The 14,834-nt window shown below is 39.0% G+C and overlaps 1 protein-coding gene across 3 annotated transcripts in view; it reads right to left on the reverse strand.

Annotated features, from left to right (window-relative positions):
• The window catches only part of bin1b (bridging integrator 1b), a 40,741-nt gene that overhangs the window by 8,743 nt on the left and 17,164 nt on the right, over positions 1 to 14,834 (reverse strand). The window contains exons 2-13 of one of the 3 annotated variants that reach the window (XM_051942308.1): positions 11,567 to 11,647; positions 11,357 to 11,411; positions 8,989 to 9,083; positions 8,796 to 8,831; positions 7,650 to 7,745; positions 6,968 to 7,075; positions 5,931 to 6,023; positions 3,564 to 3,649; positions 3,414 to 3,489; positions 3,282 to 3,337; positions 3,149 to 3,193; positions 685 to 727 (exon numbers count right to left, since the gene is read on the reverse strand). In XM_051942308.1, the coding sequence (XP_051798268.1) occupies positions 685 to 727; positions 3,149 to 3,193; positions 3,282 to 3,337; positions 3,414 to 3,489; positions 3,564 to 3,649; positions 5,931 to 6,023; positions 6,968 to 7,075; positions 7,650 to 7,745; positions 8,796 to 8,831; positions 8,989 to 9,083; positions 11,357 to 11,411; positions 11,567 to 11,647 (870 nt within the window). The remainder of the gene's footprint in view (positions 1 to 684; positions 728 to 3,148; positions 3,194 to 3,281; positions 3,338 to 3,413; positions 3,490 to 3,563; positions 3,650 to 5,930; positions 6,024 to 6,967; positions 7,076 to 7,649; positions 7,746 to 8,795; positions 8,832 to 8,988; positions 9,084 to 11,356; positions 11,412 to 11,566; positions 11,648 to 14,834) is intronic. The other 2 variants (XM_051942306.1, XM_051942307.1) reach the window with 2 other exon arrangements.

The following is a 14,834-nucleotide window of genomic DNA, read 5'->3' on the forward strand; positions in this document are numbered from 1 at the left end:
TACTACATATATATATATATATATATATATATATATATATATATAAAACATGAATTCATTCTGTCATGTTTAGCTGCAAACAAGCTAAAACAAAATAGTTTCAATATTTTAACCTCCATTTACTTTGCTTTCACCATTAGATTTTACCTCCGCTCAGCAGCGCCCCCTGGTGTGTGGACGGCAACCTTTACAAGTTCCTCATTAACCGAAACCATCGACACTATCACACAAATGCTAAATTATTAGCTAGAGATATTGGAAGTGTAGAGGCTGGTTAGTAATGAAACAGCTGACAAAACCTCATCATGTGGACATTTAAAGAATTTTGTTGGACTGTTTACTATGAAAAGCAACAAGAAGAAACATTTTCATCCTGAATATATGCACATCAATGTTAAATTTAACAGTAAAAGGCATGCACAGACAACCATCATCATCATTTGTACATTAAAATATTGTTTTTGCGTTCCACAAATACTTTTTACAGGTGCTATCGATTGTTTCCTGCAATCGAGAAACCCTTTATAAGGAAGTCTTGATGAATTTCTCTGAACTTTATACATTTCAAGTCCATAAATTTCTCTATGTGTGACCTGTATTTATGACATGATGAAGCTGTTGTGATCGGTTAAGATCACACAAAAACCCCTTCAGTGTTTTTTTCTGTGTTGTTGTTCATGGTACCTTTGGTGCTGAGCTCGCTGATTCACTGTGGTTGGCTTCCTCGCTGAGAAGAAACAAGAAAGCAGAGGGGGAACGTGAGGACATGAAGTTATGTCGCACAGACTGTGAAGGACAGAAAGAAACTGGAAAAAGATGAAACCCTCAAATTCATCACACATGCAGTTCTGAGCTCCGTCCACATGAGGGCGACAAACGTCATATTAAAGCATCACAGAGCAAAAGCAGACACATAAAAATACACATTAAACAACACAAATAGCACGTTTTAAAGGCTGCAGATTCAAATCTAGACCTGTGATTTTGTCTCAAGCAAGGCACTCGACTTCTTACATTTGTTTTTGGTATAAATTTAAAATTTAATCTAGAAATTAATCTGCAGCTACACTATTTTGTGGATGACTAGAAACGTCAAAAATTACAAAAACATATTAAAAATGACAAGAAACATGTCCAAAATTACCAGAAACATGCTCAAAATGACTAGAAATATGTTCAAAATGACTAAAGGACTAAAAACATGTCCAATATGACTAGAAACATGTTCAGAATGACTAGAAACATGTCCAAAAAGACTAGAAACATGTTCAGAATGACTAGAAACATGTCCAAAATGACTAAAGGACTAGAAACATGTTCAAAAAGACTAGAAACATGTTCAGAATGACTAGAAACATGTCCAAAATGACTAGAAACATGTTCAGAATGACCAGAAACATGTCCAAAATTACTAGAAATATGTCTAAAATGACCAGAAACATGTTTAAAATGACGAGAAAGATGTTCGAAATGACCAGAAACATGTTCAGAATAACTAGAAACATGTCCAAAAGGACTACAAATATGTCTAAAATCACAAAATGTTAAAATTGACTAGAAACATAAAATATCCAAAACAACTTTGCACAGACAAAAAAAAGCAAGTGTGTCTTTACGATGATTCCTAAAAGTCGAGCCAAACACACATGCAGCAATTTCAGCCCAAAAAAACAAAACATGAAGCAAGCACGACGGTTTAAGGAGCCCATATTCTGCACATTTACAGGTTCTGAACTGTATTTTTATGATCTGCTAGAACATGTTTACATGCTTCAATGTACAAAAACACATATTTTTTTCTCATAAAGGACATCACTGCACTTCTTTAGGCCTCTTACACACTATTATGGATACTTTCTGTAACGATAACCCGCAAAACCAATGTTTTTCAAAAATATTTCTGTTCCAATAAGCCAGTGTAAATACCAGAGAAAAGTGTCATTTTATGGTGTCTTCAGACCAAGACGCTGTAGACCGTTAATGCTGGACACAGCAAAGGTCTTCAGTGTCAACCAAAGGTAAAGAAAACGGTAAATAAAGTGCCCTTTCCTAGAGAAATTTTCTATTTTTGCATATTTGTCACCCCTAAATATTTCAGATCAAACATCAAAGTCAAGTTATTCAAGTTCTTCCACAACTGGTGCAACCTGGCAATAGCCAGATTAATAATTGTGTAGTACTTGATAGTACTCCACAATATCAATCTGGGACCGCTCCATGTAAATCCGTTCGGAGGAAAGAGGCACGGATTGGACAATGCAACAGTATGTCCCGCCTCTGACAGGTTTGTTTTTAGCCAATCGCGGGATCTTCACAACGAGAGGAGCCAATTGGTAGATTAAACTCTTACCAAAACCTGTAGGTAAAAAAGCACAAACATCTTTACCATCCAGAAATGCGCAAAGCGCCTCTCATTGTTCTTCCTTCAAAGAAGCGATAGGAGATTCAGCTAAAACTGACTTAATAGCAGCATCTACACGATCGTTGTCCTCCGTTGCCATATTTGTTTTGATCTACTGGCGCTTGGTGTCGTCTTCACACCCGGATGTCCCGCCCCACACACGAATACTGCTGCGTGATTGGCCCGTGCCAACTTGCCTCTGTACGAACAGTGAATGCGGGAGTGGAGCAAGATGCTTTCTTGAGAGATTTGCGAACTCACAAATATCGCGAGAAATCAACTTGCTGGCAAGGTTACAACTGGTGAGCCTCCATGCTACATATTTACCAGGATGCCACGTAACAGCTAATGAAGCAACAGTTTTCAGCGCTAAACGGGGCCCTTTAGATCAGCCCTATATCCAGGAGTTATACTGTCGCGTTGAAATTAACTCTTTGCAGGATTTTGAGCTAAAAAACTAAAACTGTACGCACTTGTGAGACTGAAAAGTGGAACAATATGAGACCTGGAAGGCTGTCCCCCTGAAATGCTCAATGCTAGGCTAACATTATGCTAACGTGAAGATTGGAGTCGGAAGAAAAGCTCGGACCTTCAACAAGATGTTTCTAATTTCCTCTTAACTTCTGCTTTGTTAGTTTGCTTCTTTAACATGCACAAAAATACAGCAATATCACACACCGAAGGAAAAGGGAAAAGAAAAAACCCAAAATATGAGAAACAGGCTCTTTAAAGTGCTGCAGGTTTTACCTCTTTGCACCGTCTCCCGTCTTTGCTGCTGCAGTTGGAGTTTTTCTGCAGCAGGAGGTGTCATGAAGCACATTACTTTCTCTACTTTCTCCTACATTCTCTTCAAACATTTAAAATATACGGTTGAACTTACTTGAGCTGCCGCTGCTCCTCCAGTTTGGTCATGATGTCATTCAGGTTTTGGCTAAGCTGCACAGAGGAGAGTAGATTAAACACCGATCGATCCATTTATAGGTGAGCTGATCAGCTGATCAGACGGACTCACCTTGCTCATTTCTTTGTGGAACTTCTCCTGATGACCTGCCAGGCCCTGGAATGTGTTAACATAGACGCCAACACGTCTGCAAACGCAAAGATCAGGCTTTTAAACATCTGATCTGAGTCGTGATGAATCGTTCTGAAGCCAGTTCCTCACCTGTCCCACAGCGCCGGAAGCTCGTCTTGCAGCTCCACGTTCAGCTCCTCAAAGATCCTCTGAGCTCGACCCAGCTCCTCCTCGGCCTGAACACACAGTAAGAAGTGACAAATGTGTGTCTTTAGTGCAGAACGTTCAACGAGGACGGTATCCATGAGCACACGGGCATGCAGGCCAACGTACAGGGTTTCATACAGGAGCTAAAGGAACGTCAACGCTGTGAGGATTCAATAATACGACACAAGAAGAACGTAAACAGGAGTTCTGATCGAGGATTAAATTAAAAGCAGGCTCATGATCAGCAGTGGAGTCAACTGAGGTGCAACAAATCAATGAATAGTCAACAAAATGACTTAAAACTCAACACCTTAAAAGTACACCAATTGTTTCCATTTTTGGAGATCCAGATGCAGAGTTTGGATGTTTTTGCCTGACACTGTGGTCTTTTTGCTTCCTGTTCTTGTCTTTTGTGACATTTTGCAGTCTATTTGTCTACTATTGTGTTCTTTTACTGTCTCTCTGTGGTCGTGTAGCCCATCATTGTGGTCTTTTTGCGGTTTTCTTGCGAGTCATTGTGGTCTTGTTGCCTACTATTGTGATCTTTTTGTGGTCTTTTTGCCCTATATTCATTTTTTGTGGTCTTTTTGCCTACTATTGTGGTCTTGTGTGACATTTTGTGGTCTTTTTGTCTGTTATTGTGGTCTATCACTGTCTCTTTGTGGTCATTTTGCCTGTCATTTTTGTCTTTTTGTGGTCTTTCTGTGATCTTTTAGCCGGTCATTGTGATCTTTTTGCCAAACACTGTAGTCCTTTTTTGGTCGTTTTGCCCAATATTGTGGTCTTTATGTGGTCATTTTGCCCATCATTGCGATCTTTTTGCCCGTCATTTTGGCCTTCTTGCCCATTATTGTTGGCTTTTTTTTTCGTATCGTGGTCTTTTTGTGACTTTTTTCCCATCATTTTGGCCTTCTTGCCCATTATAGTTGTCTATTTGACTACTATTGTGTCTTTTGGTGGTCTTGTTGCCTACTAGTGTAGTCTTTTTGTCTGTCAAAATGTCTCTTTGTTGGCTTTTTTGCCTGTCATTGTGATCTTTACGTGGTCTTTTTGCCTATCATTGTGGTCTTTTTGTGACTTTTTGTGGTCTTCTTGTCAGTCATAACAGTCTTCTGGCCAACTATTGTCGTCTTTTAGCGACTTTTTGTGTTCTTCTGGAGTGCCATTGTGGTCTTTTTGCCTACCATTGTATTCTTTTTGTGACTTTTTGTCTATCATTGTGATCTTTTTGCCTACGATTGTGTTTTTATTGGGTCATTGTGTGGTGGATGGCTATCAAGGCCTTTTAGAGTCTATTTGTGGTCTTATTGCCTGTCATTGTGGTCTTTTTGAGGTTCTTTGTGGTCTTTTTGCATTCCTTTGTGATAACTGTATGTGTCATTGTGGCCATTTGAGCCAGATGTAGGTCACACAGACTACATAAAATGACATCGATAGAAACACTCTCCAGGTGTCAAGTGTAAATCAAGTCTAATTGAGAAAGTTTATTTCTGGATTTGCGTCACAGTGTACCCATGAACTCTGTGGCTCGAAATACGTCCTATAAATGAAGACCACATCACATTTTGTGGTCTTTTTGTCTCTCTTTGTGATGATTTTTTGCCTCTTTATGGTCACTTTGTTGGCAGTTTGTGTTTTGTGGTCATTTTAGTTCTCTTTGTGCATTTCATTTACTTTTATTTCATTTTACTTTATGTAGCTCTTTGTGTCATCATTTTTTGCCTGTCATTGTCGGGTTTTTTTGTGGTCCTTTTGTCCATCGTGGTCTTTTTGTGTGGTTTTTTCCATGTACTATTGTGGTTTTTTTAGTCTCTTTGTGGTCTTTTTGCCCATCATTAAGATCTTTTTCTGGTCTTTTAACACGACATTGGGGAGTTTTTGCCTACTATTGTGGTCTTTTCTGACATTTTGTGGTCTTTTTGCCTGTCATGTTGTCTTTTTGCCCAACATTGTCGTCTTTTTGTATCTGCCTTTGTGGCCATTTCATATTATTTTGTGGTCATTTCACATCTCTGGTGATATTTTGAATCTCTTTGTGGTGGTTTTGAATCTCTGAAGTCATTTCCCTTCTCTCTGTGATGGCTTTGCATGCTTTTGTGCTCATTTTGCATCTCTTGGTGGCACTTTCTTGTCTTTCCAAATCAAATTTTTGCGCACTAAAACCTGCCATGATCATCAGCTTTTTCTACTCCTCTGTGTTTTCTCGGATCCTCGCTGTAAACGAACACAACCTCACAATGCTGATCATGGGGAGGATTTCTGCTGGGCAGTTTTGGGAGGTGAGGAGGGGGAGATGAACCAGAGTTTCACCTGGTTGTAGGAGAGGTTAGTCTGAGCCACCTGGTGGGCTGATATCAAACCCTGAGCCCAGCTGGGAGCCGCCATCTCCAACAGGGCTGCTGGCTAACCACACACACCATGCAGGACAGACGGAGGAGGACAGAAGAAGAAGAAAAGAGGGAGCAGAAAGCAAACGAGAACAGTTCAAAACAAATGCAAACATGTTAATTAGCATTCAGTTAATCAGACAGAACGGTCAGTTGTAATGCGCTTAATGAAGGTTAATTAGCCGCAAATTGGTTGTTTGACTTAAGGTGGTATGAATGTCCTTCTAGACTGAACAACATGTTCAAACCCCTCACAAGTTTTCTTTTACTTAAAAAGAATCTTTCATTGTCAAGAATTTTCCTCCAGATTTTGAAAGTTTTATGCTTCCAATTGCATCTTTGAGATTAAAAAAACTTTTCCGACTTCCTTTAAAAACTAAGCTAATATTAATTTAATGTCAAATAGAAGAATTCCAGAATTTTATCTAAATACTTTTTTCCTCTTCTGGTTGTGCAGCTTTTTTTGTCTTTTTGTATATTTTTGTACTGTTAATGACTAAACAAAAACGTAATTGTCCATTTTTTATTAAAAAAATAGAAAAGTAGAAATTAATCATGCATGAAATAAATGCATTAGAAATAACACAACATTATAGGTCGCCATAAAACATCTTAAAACCTGATTTTAGATGTGAATTTCTAATAATTCATAAGAAAAATAATGAGTTTAAGTTTAACAAGTGTGATAAATAGTTTAGATGTATTTTATTTGCAGGTATTTTTATTTTCATCTTTTCTCTTAATCTACATTTTTTTCTCTCTCTTGCTATAAAATATTAAAATAATGTGCTGCAGTTACCAAAGTCAACACATGTACAGGAGAGTTAAGATAAAAAAGGTGGTACGAGCTGTTTAATACCACCTTAAGTCAAAGACTAATCCAGTTTCTTTAAACTCCAATATAAGCATGCTCACACACACACACACAAACATACACACACACACTTCCTGGTTGGTTACCTTGGCGATCTTGGCCTCGTCCTTCTTCTTTCCCTTCTGTAAGGAGGCGAAGTGATGCCGGGCGCTGTCGAAGTCCACCATCTTCCTGTCCCGCTTCGCTATACGAGCCTGCAGCAGAGCTCAGCGGTCAGTTTTTTACAGGTTCAAACGCTACAAACATCGCAAATGTGCCGATTTATACACAATTAATAACAAATATGATAATAATCCACAGTAATTATCACTTAAACACCAAGACCAGGCTGTCAATACACCTGCAAATACATCATATTATTACACTTTAATTAACCATGCTAGTTTTTATTAATTTGCACCATTTAAGCAGAATATCAGTGATTTATTATAGTTGTCATTGAGCCTATTTGTAATTAAGTTTATTTTTTCTGACAGAAACCCTCAGAACAGAGTGCAACAGAGAATCATTTTCATTTTTTTCACGTCTGTTAGTATATAACAATTAGAGATTGTTCCATGTATAAAAGGCTCATCATCGCCTGAAACCTGAGCTAACTCTGTTGTAGTGTACATCACAGAAAATACAAATAAATAATCCATCAGCGAATCAAGATAGAGCAATTTTAACAGAGCAAACAGTAGAAGAACGAGAAATAAGTAGGTAGATCCTTGTTCATTTAGGTGCTGTGGATGATAAACATGCTTTTATTTTGAAAAACGGACACACCTTGATGTCAGGAAGCTGAGCCAGGTACGTGTCCATGCAGACCAGAGATTTGTCGGTGATGTTCTGGTGGTAGTCCAACCACAAGGTGTCGGTGTCCTGAAACAGAACAACGTTCAGATTAAGCCTGTTGCGTTTCCACAGGCTGCTTGTGTGGATGAAACGGGCCGGACACGCAACATAACGTCGTAGTTAAACTATACCAACACTTTGTGGTAATTTTGCATGTCTTGTGTTGCTCTGTTGTCATTTTTTGTCTCTTTGTGGTTGTTTTGCTTCTCTGTCTGGTCAATAAATGTCTATTTGTGGTTGCTTTGTGTATCTTTGTGGTCATTATTTCCGTCTTTGTGGTCATTTTGCGACTCTTTTTGGTCACTTTACTTCTAGTTCTGGCTGTTTTTGACTCTGTTGTCTTTATTTGTGTCTTCCTGGTTGTTTTGCGTCTCTTTCTGGTCATTAAATGTCCATTTGTGTTGCTTTGTGCGTCTCGGTGTTCATTATTTGTGTCTTTGTGGTCACTTTGCTTCTATTTCTGGTATTTTTTTTTTACTCTGTCGTCATTGAATGTCTTTTGTGATCATTTTGTGTATCTCTATAGTCAGTCTGTGTCCTGTGGTCATTTTGTGTCTATTTGTGGTCAATGTGCTTTCTTTATGGTAAATGTATGTCTGTTTGTGGTAATTTTCTGTCTTTTTGTTGGTCTCTTTGTGGTCTTTTTGCTTCTCTTTCTGGTCGTTTGATGACTCTTTGTGGTCATCATTGTTGTCTTTGTGATCATTTTGCCTCCTTTTCTGCTAATTGTATGTCTCTTTATGGTCATTTTGTGTCTTTTTTTTAAAATTTTTTCATGACTGTTTGCATTCTGGCAGAGTGATGACATTGCAGCCTTTCCACCACAGTTCTACAGTAAATTCTACTACAGAATCTGCTCTAAAACTAGACATTTCTACTCGGTCAGAGCTGCACCAGTGTGCCCCACAATAACCATGGAGATTAAAGATTTACAGCACATTTCTTGCATTCCCTTTTGTCTTTAATAATCAAAAGCTAATATGATTGTCAAAGTGAACTCTGTGTTCTAATTTGCTGCTAAATGTTTCGTCCTGAGCTCATCTGTGGGACACACTGGAAGCTTTTCCTGCCTTTTACCTCCAAGTTATAGTCCATCTCCTTCTCTATCATCTCCTTCAGAAGCATGCAGTTCAGAGAAACACAGTGGGTTAGCGGCGTAGAAAAAGAAGGAAAAACACACTGAAGCCACACAGATTTAGACTCTTAATCCAAAGGTTAGAACCACACATCGCTGTTAGAGAGAAGACGGTAAACGATGAAGCTGTCTCACCTCCGTCATCGCGTCCATCTCCTCTTTGCCAAACCAGTCGGGTTCGTACATTTCAGCCAGACAGTCCTGCAGCCGCCGCGACGCGTCGTGCATCGCTGGAATACAAACACATGAGCGCACGTTTACGTACGACTCAAAAAGAACCGAATTCAAATGTTTGTTTCCAGCAAGTCACTGGTTGTGTTTCTCTTTGTTGAGATGTTCTTTGAATCTTCGTCCTTTTGGGGACGTTTTTATTCTCTTTTGCACATTTTCCCCATTTCTTGGTGGTTGTTTTGCGTCTCTTTGTGGTTCCTTTCTGTTGTTTTTGCCTCCTTGTTGGTCATTTCACTTCTTCTTCTGGTTGTTTTGCATCTCTTTCAGGTTATCTCGTGTCTCTTTGCAAAGTTTAATCCTGACAGTCTTCTGTGCCTCTTTGTGGTCATTTCTTGTCTCTTTCTGGTTGTTTTATGTCTCTTTGTGGTCATTTCACATTTCTTTTTGGTCATTTTGTGTCTTTTTCTGGTTGTTTCTATTTGTTTTTTGTCATTTTACCTTTCTTTCTGGAACTTTTGTGTCTCTTTGTGTTTGTTTTCCATCTCCTTCACATCGTTTGGTGTCTTTTTGTGGTCATTTTGTGTATCTTTCTTGTGGTTTTGTTTCTCTTTCGGGCCATCATATGTCTCTTCATTGTCATTTTTTGTCTGCTTGTGGTCATTTTGTGTCTCTCTGATCAATTTGTGTCTCTTTCAGGTTATCTTTGTCTCTTCCTCATCGTTTTGTGTCTCTTTGTGGTCATTTTCCATCTCTTTTCGGTCATTTTGTGTGTTTTTCTGGTTGTTTCTATCTCTTTTTTGTCATTTTACCTTTCTTTCTGGAACTTTTGCGTCTCTTTGTTTTCGTTTTCCATCTCCTTCACATCGTTTTGTGTCTCTTTGTGGTCGTTTTTCATCTCTTTTCGGTCATTTTGTGTGTTTTTCTGGTGGTTTTGTGTCACTTTCGGGTCATCTCGTGTCTCTTTGTTGTCATTTTATGTCTCTCTCTGGTCATTTTGTGTCTCTTTCACGTTATCTTGAGTTTCTTCCTCATTGTTTAGTGCCTGTTTTTGGTAATTTTGTGTCTCTTTGGGGCTGTTTTGCATTTCTTTGTGTTTGTTTTCCATCTACTTCACATCACTTTGTCTCGTTTCACTTATTTTTTCTGTCTTTCTGTTTGCTTTGTGTCTCTTTCTGGCAACTGTGTATCTCTTGGTGGTCATTTTGTGTCTTTTTCTGGTTGCTTCCATCACTTTTTGGTCATTTTCCATTTCTTTCTGGCTCTTTTGCATCTCTATGTGTTCGGTTTCCATCTCCTTCATATTGTTTGGTTTGTCTATGGTCAATTTGTGTGTCTTTCTGGTGGTTTTGTGTCTCTTTCGGGCCATCTTGTGTCTCTTTGTTGTAGTTTTATGTCTCTTTGTGGTCATTTTGTGTCTCTTTCAGGTTATCTTGTGTCTCTTCCTCATCGTTTTGTGTCTCTTTGTGGTCGTTTTCCATGCCTTTTCTGTCATTTTGTGTGTTTTTCTGGTGGTTTTGTGTCACTTTCGGGTCATCTCGTGTCTCTTTGTTGTCATTTTATGTCTCTCTCTGGTCATTTTGTGTCTCTTCCACATTGTCTTGTGTCTCTTTTTCGTTGTTTTGTATCTCTTTGTGGTCATTTTGCGTCTGTTTCCGGTTGTTGTCGATGTCTTATCGGTCATTTTGTGGGCCTTTCTAGTTGTTTTGTGTCTCTTTCTGGCAATTGTGTGTCTCTTTGTTGTCCCTTTCCATCTCTTTTTGGTCATTTGGTGTCTCTTTCTGGACATTTTCCATCTCTCTTGGTCATTGTGCGTGTCTTCTTGGCTGTTTTGTGTCTCTATCTGGTCATCTTTTGTTTCTTTGCTGTTGTTTTATGTCTCTTTGTGGTCACTTGCGAGTTGCAACGCTTTCTGCCATCATTTAGAGCCGCTCTGTGATGATTTTGCATCTCTTTGTGTTTGTTTTGTGTCTCAATCAGGATGCATCGCGTCTCTTTGTGATCGTTTTGTTTCTCCTTGTGATCATTCGCATGTTTTTATTTGGTTTTTTTGCAACACTTTGGGGTAGTCTGTCCCTTTATTGTCAACTTGTGCATCTCTGTGGTCATTTCGAGTCTATTTGTAGTGGGTTTCCATTCGTTTGTGGCTGTTTGTGTGTCTTTAGAGTAGTATTTTTTGTCTGTTTGTGGTCATTTTGTCTCTTTCTGTTTGGTTCTTGGACCTGTGCTAAGTCAGTCTGATATATTTTAATTGGAAAATTCAAAATATACCACAAAAAATAAAAACACTGGAATTAGACATAATGTGAACTAAAACCACAGCTACGACACTTACTTTTCACTGCAGTCAGGTAGGCTTTCAGGTCTTTCTGCAGCTTGGTGCCCTCTGTCTGAAACAGCAGACACAGTGATGGAGGACGGTGAGCAACAACGCCGCAGCCAGGACTTATTAAAGCATGGAAATCAAACAGCAGTCTATAGATACAGAATATTACTAATATTTTTGCTGATTTCTTCACTTGATTTACAAAGATTTGCCTCTGACCATCTGCTTGTTGAAGTTGGCCACCATCTCCTCAAAGGCAGCATCTCTGGTCTCGTCTGCTTTGCCGAGTTTCTGCAAAACCTGCAGAGAAAAGAGATCGATAGATCCGTCATTCGTTTCATTCGTGCTGCTTTTGCTCAGATCTATAAGTGGAGGCATGCATCTGTCTATTTTCAGGCCCGTCACAGCCATGTGTCTGCGGTTTGCACCAGCTGCATGTGGACTAAACCGGTTTTGCGAGGACCAGTTTCAGTTTTGCAGCGTCTGACTGTTTGAAAGACCCGTGTGAAGGTTCAGACGTGGTTTTAGGGCTAACGTTAGAGTCAGGTTTAGCTGAGAATGAGTGGTAAAGGCATTCTGTCATAGTGATTCCTGAGGCGCCTCTGATTAGCAGTCAGTGTTCAAATGAGAAATTAGAAATAAACTTTAAAAAGGTACACTGACACCCAAAATGGATGGAAAGAGATGCAAAATAAACCCAAATAAAGGAACAAATACAGAAAAAGTGATGCAAACTGACAAATTAAATGGCTCAACTAAAAAGCAAAATAAGCACAAACTGATACGGAACAGCTGCAAAGACGCACAAATAAACCACGTCGGCAAGTGAAAAAAAAAGCAAAATGAGTGCAACAGATGCAAAAGTACAAAGAAACGACAGAATGAAAAAGGCTAAACACAACTACAAAGAGATGCAAAATGAACACAGAGACAAAACAACCACAAAGACATCTAAAATGATGACATAAATGACACAAAAAGACACAAAACTACTGCAAGAAGTGACAAGAATACTGTAAAGGGACACAAAATGACCACAGTAAGACAGCATCAACTAAAAACAGACACAGGAGGATGACAAATAGATGCAAAACAATGGAGAAAAGACTAAAACAAGATGTAATATTAACATAACTAGATGCAAATCCATTAAAATTAGAGACAACCACAAGAAGATGCAAAATGATTAAATAAATGACACAAATAGATGCAAAACCACTGCAAATACAGACAAGATTACTGTAAAATTACACAAAATGACCTCAAAAAGACAAACAGACGCATAAGGAAGACAAATAGACATCAAACAATGGCAAAAAGTCTAAAATGAGACGTAACTAGGTGCAAATCCACTGAAACTGGAGACACAGCAACCGAAAAAAACATGCAAAATGACCAGGAAGCAACACAAAGTGGTTAAAATGAGAATCAAAACACAAGTATGGAATAAAACAAGTTCAATCTGTATCTGCAATGTGGGCAGTTTTGAACTTGTGACCCCTTCTGAAGAAAGGTGTAAAAACTTCAGCTCATGACTTTCCTTTATTAGGATAAAAAGTCAGCGTGTGGAGGTCAGAGGTCGAAGCCTCTGTGACCTGAAGACACATGTAGGTGATCTTGAATGGCAAGAGAAATGTGGCTCTACTTTTAGAAATATTTTACACTCCGCCCCCGACTGAGAGGCATAAAACAACCAGAGACAGAGATGCAAAACCACTACAAAGAGACATAAAACCAACACAAAGGGGCTCAAAACAACAAGAAAGTGACCAAAACCACTACAAAGAGACATAAAACCAACACAAATGGGCTCAAAACAACAAGAAAGTGACCAAAACTACTACAAAGAGACATAAAACCAACACAAAGAGGCTCAAAACAACAAGAAAGTGACCGAAACCGCTACAAAGAGACATAAAACCAACTCAAAGGGGCTCAAAACAACAAGAAAGTGACCGAAACCGCTACAAAGAGACATAAAACCAACACAAAGGGGCTCAAAACAACAAGAAAGTGACCGAAACCGCTACAAAGAGACATAAAACCAACACAAAGGGGCTCAAAACAACAAGAAAGTGACCGAAACCGCTACAAAGAGACATAAAACCAACACAAAGGGGCTCAAAACAACAAGAAAGTGACCGAAACCGCTACAAAGAGACATAAAACCAACACAAAGGGGCTCAAAACAACAAGAAAGTGACCGAAACCGCTACAAAGAGACATAAAACCAACTCAAAGGGGCTCAAAACAACAAGAAAGTGACCGAAACCGCTACAAAGAGACATAAAACCAACACAAAGGGGCTCAAAACAACAAGAAAGTGACCGAAACCGCTACAAAGAGACATAAAACCAACACAAAGGGGCTCAAAACAACAAGAAAGTGACCGAAACCGCTACAAAGCGACATAAAACCAACACAAAGGGGCTCAAAACAACAAGAAAGTGACCAAAACCACTACAAAGAGACATAAAACCAACACAAAGGGGCTGAAAACAACAAGAAAGAGACCAAAACCACTACAAAGAAACATAAAATCAACACAAAGGAGCTCAAAACAACCAGAAAGTGACCGAAACCGCTACAAAGAGACATAAAACCAACACAAAGGGGCTGAAAACAACAAGAAAGTGACCGAAACCGCTACAAAGAGACATAAAACCAACACAAAGGGGCTCAAAACAACAAGAAAGTGACCGAAACCGCTACAAAGAGACATAAAACCAACACAAAGGGGCTCAAAACAACAAGAAAGTGACCGAAACCGCTACAAAGAGACAAAAAACCAACACAAAGGGGCTCAAAACAACAAGAAAGTGACCAAAACCGCTACAAAGAGACATAAAACCAACTCAAAGGGGCTCAAAACAACAAGAAAGTGACCAAAACCGCTACAAAGAGACATAAAACCAACACAAAGGGGCTCAAAACAACAAGAAAGTGACCAAAACCACTACAAAGAGACATAAAACCAACACAAAGGGGCTCAAAACAACAAGAAAGAGACCAAAACCACTACAAAGAGACAAAAAACCAACACAAAGTCGCTCAAAACAACAAGAAAGTGACCGAAACCGCTACAAAGAGACATAAAACCAACTCAAAGGGGCTCAAAACAACAAGAAAGTGACCGAAACCGCTACAAAGAGACATAAAACCAACACAAAGGGGCTCAAAATAACAAGAAAGTGACCGAAACCGCTACAAAGAGACATAAAACCAACACAAAGGGGCTCAAAACAACAAGAAAGTGACCAAAACCACTACAAAGAGACATAAAACCAACACAAAGGGGCTCAAAACAACAAGAAAGTGACCAAAACCACTACAAAGAGACATAAAACCAACACAAAGGGGCTCAAAACAACAAGAAAGTGACCAAAACCACTACAAAGAGACATAAAACCAACACAAAGGGGCTGAAAACAACAAGAAAGTGACCAAAACCACTACAAAGAGACATAAAACCAACACAAAGGGGCTC

This window comes from Acanthochromis polyacanthus, chromosome 22, assembly GCF_021347895.1.
Source record: "Acanthochromis polyacanthus isolate Apoly-LR-REF ecotype Palm Island chromosome 22, KAUST_Apoly_ChrSc, whole genome shotgun sequence".
Taxonomy (NCBI): Eukaryota; Metazoa; Chordata; class Actinopteri; family Pomacentridae; genus Acanthochromis; species Acanthochromis polyacanthus.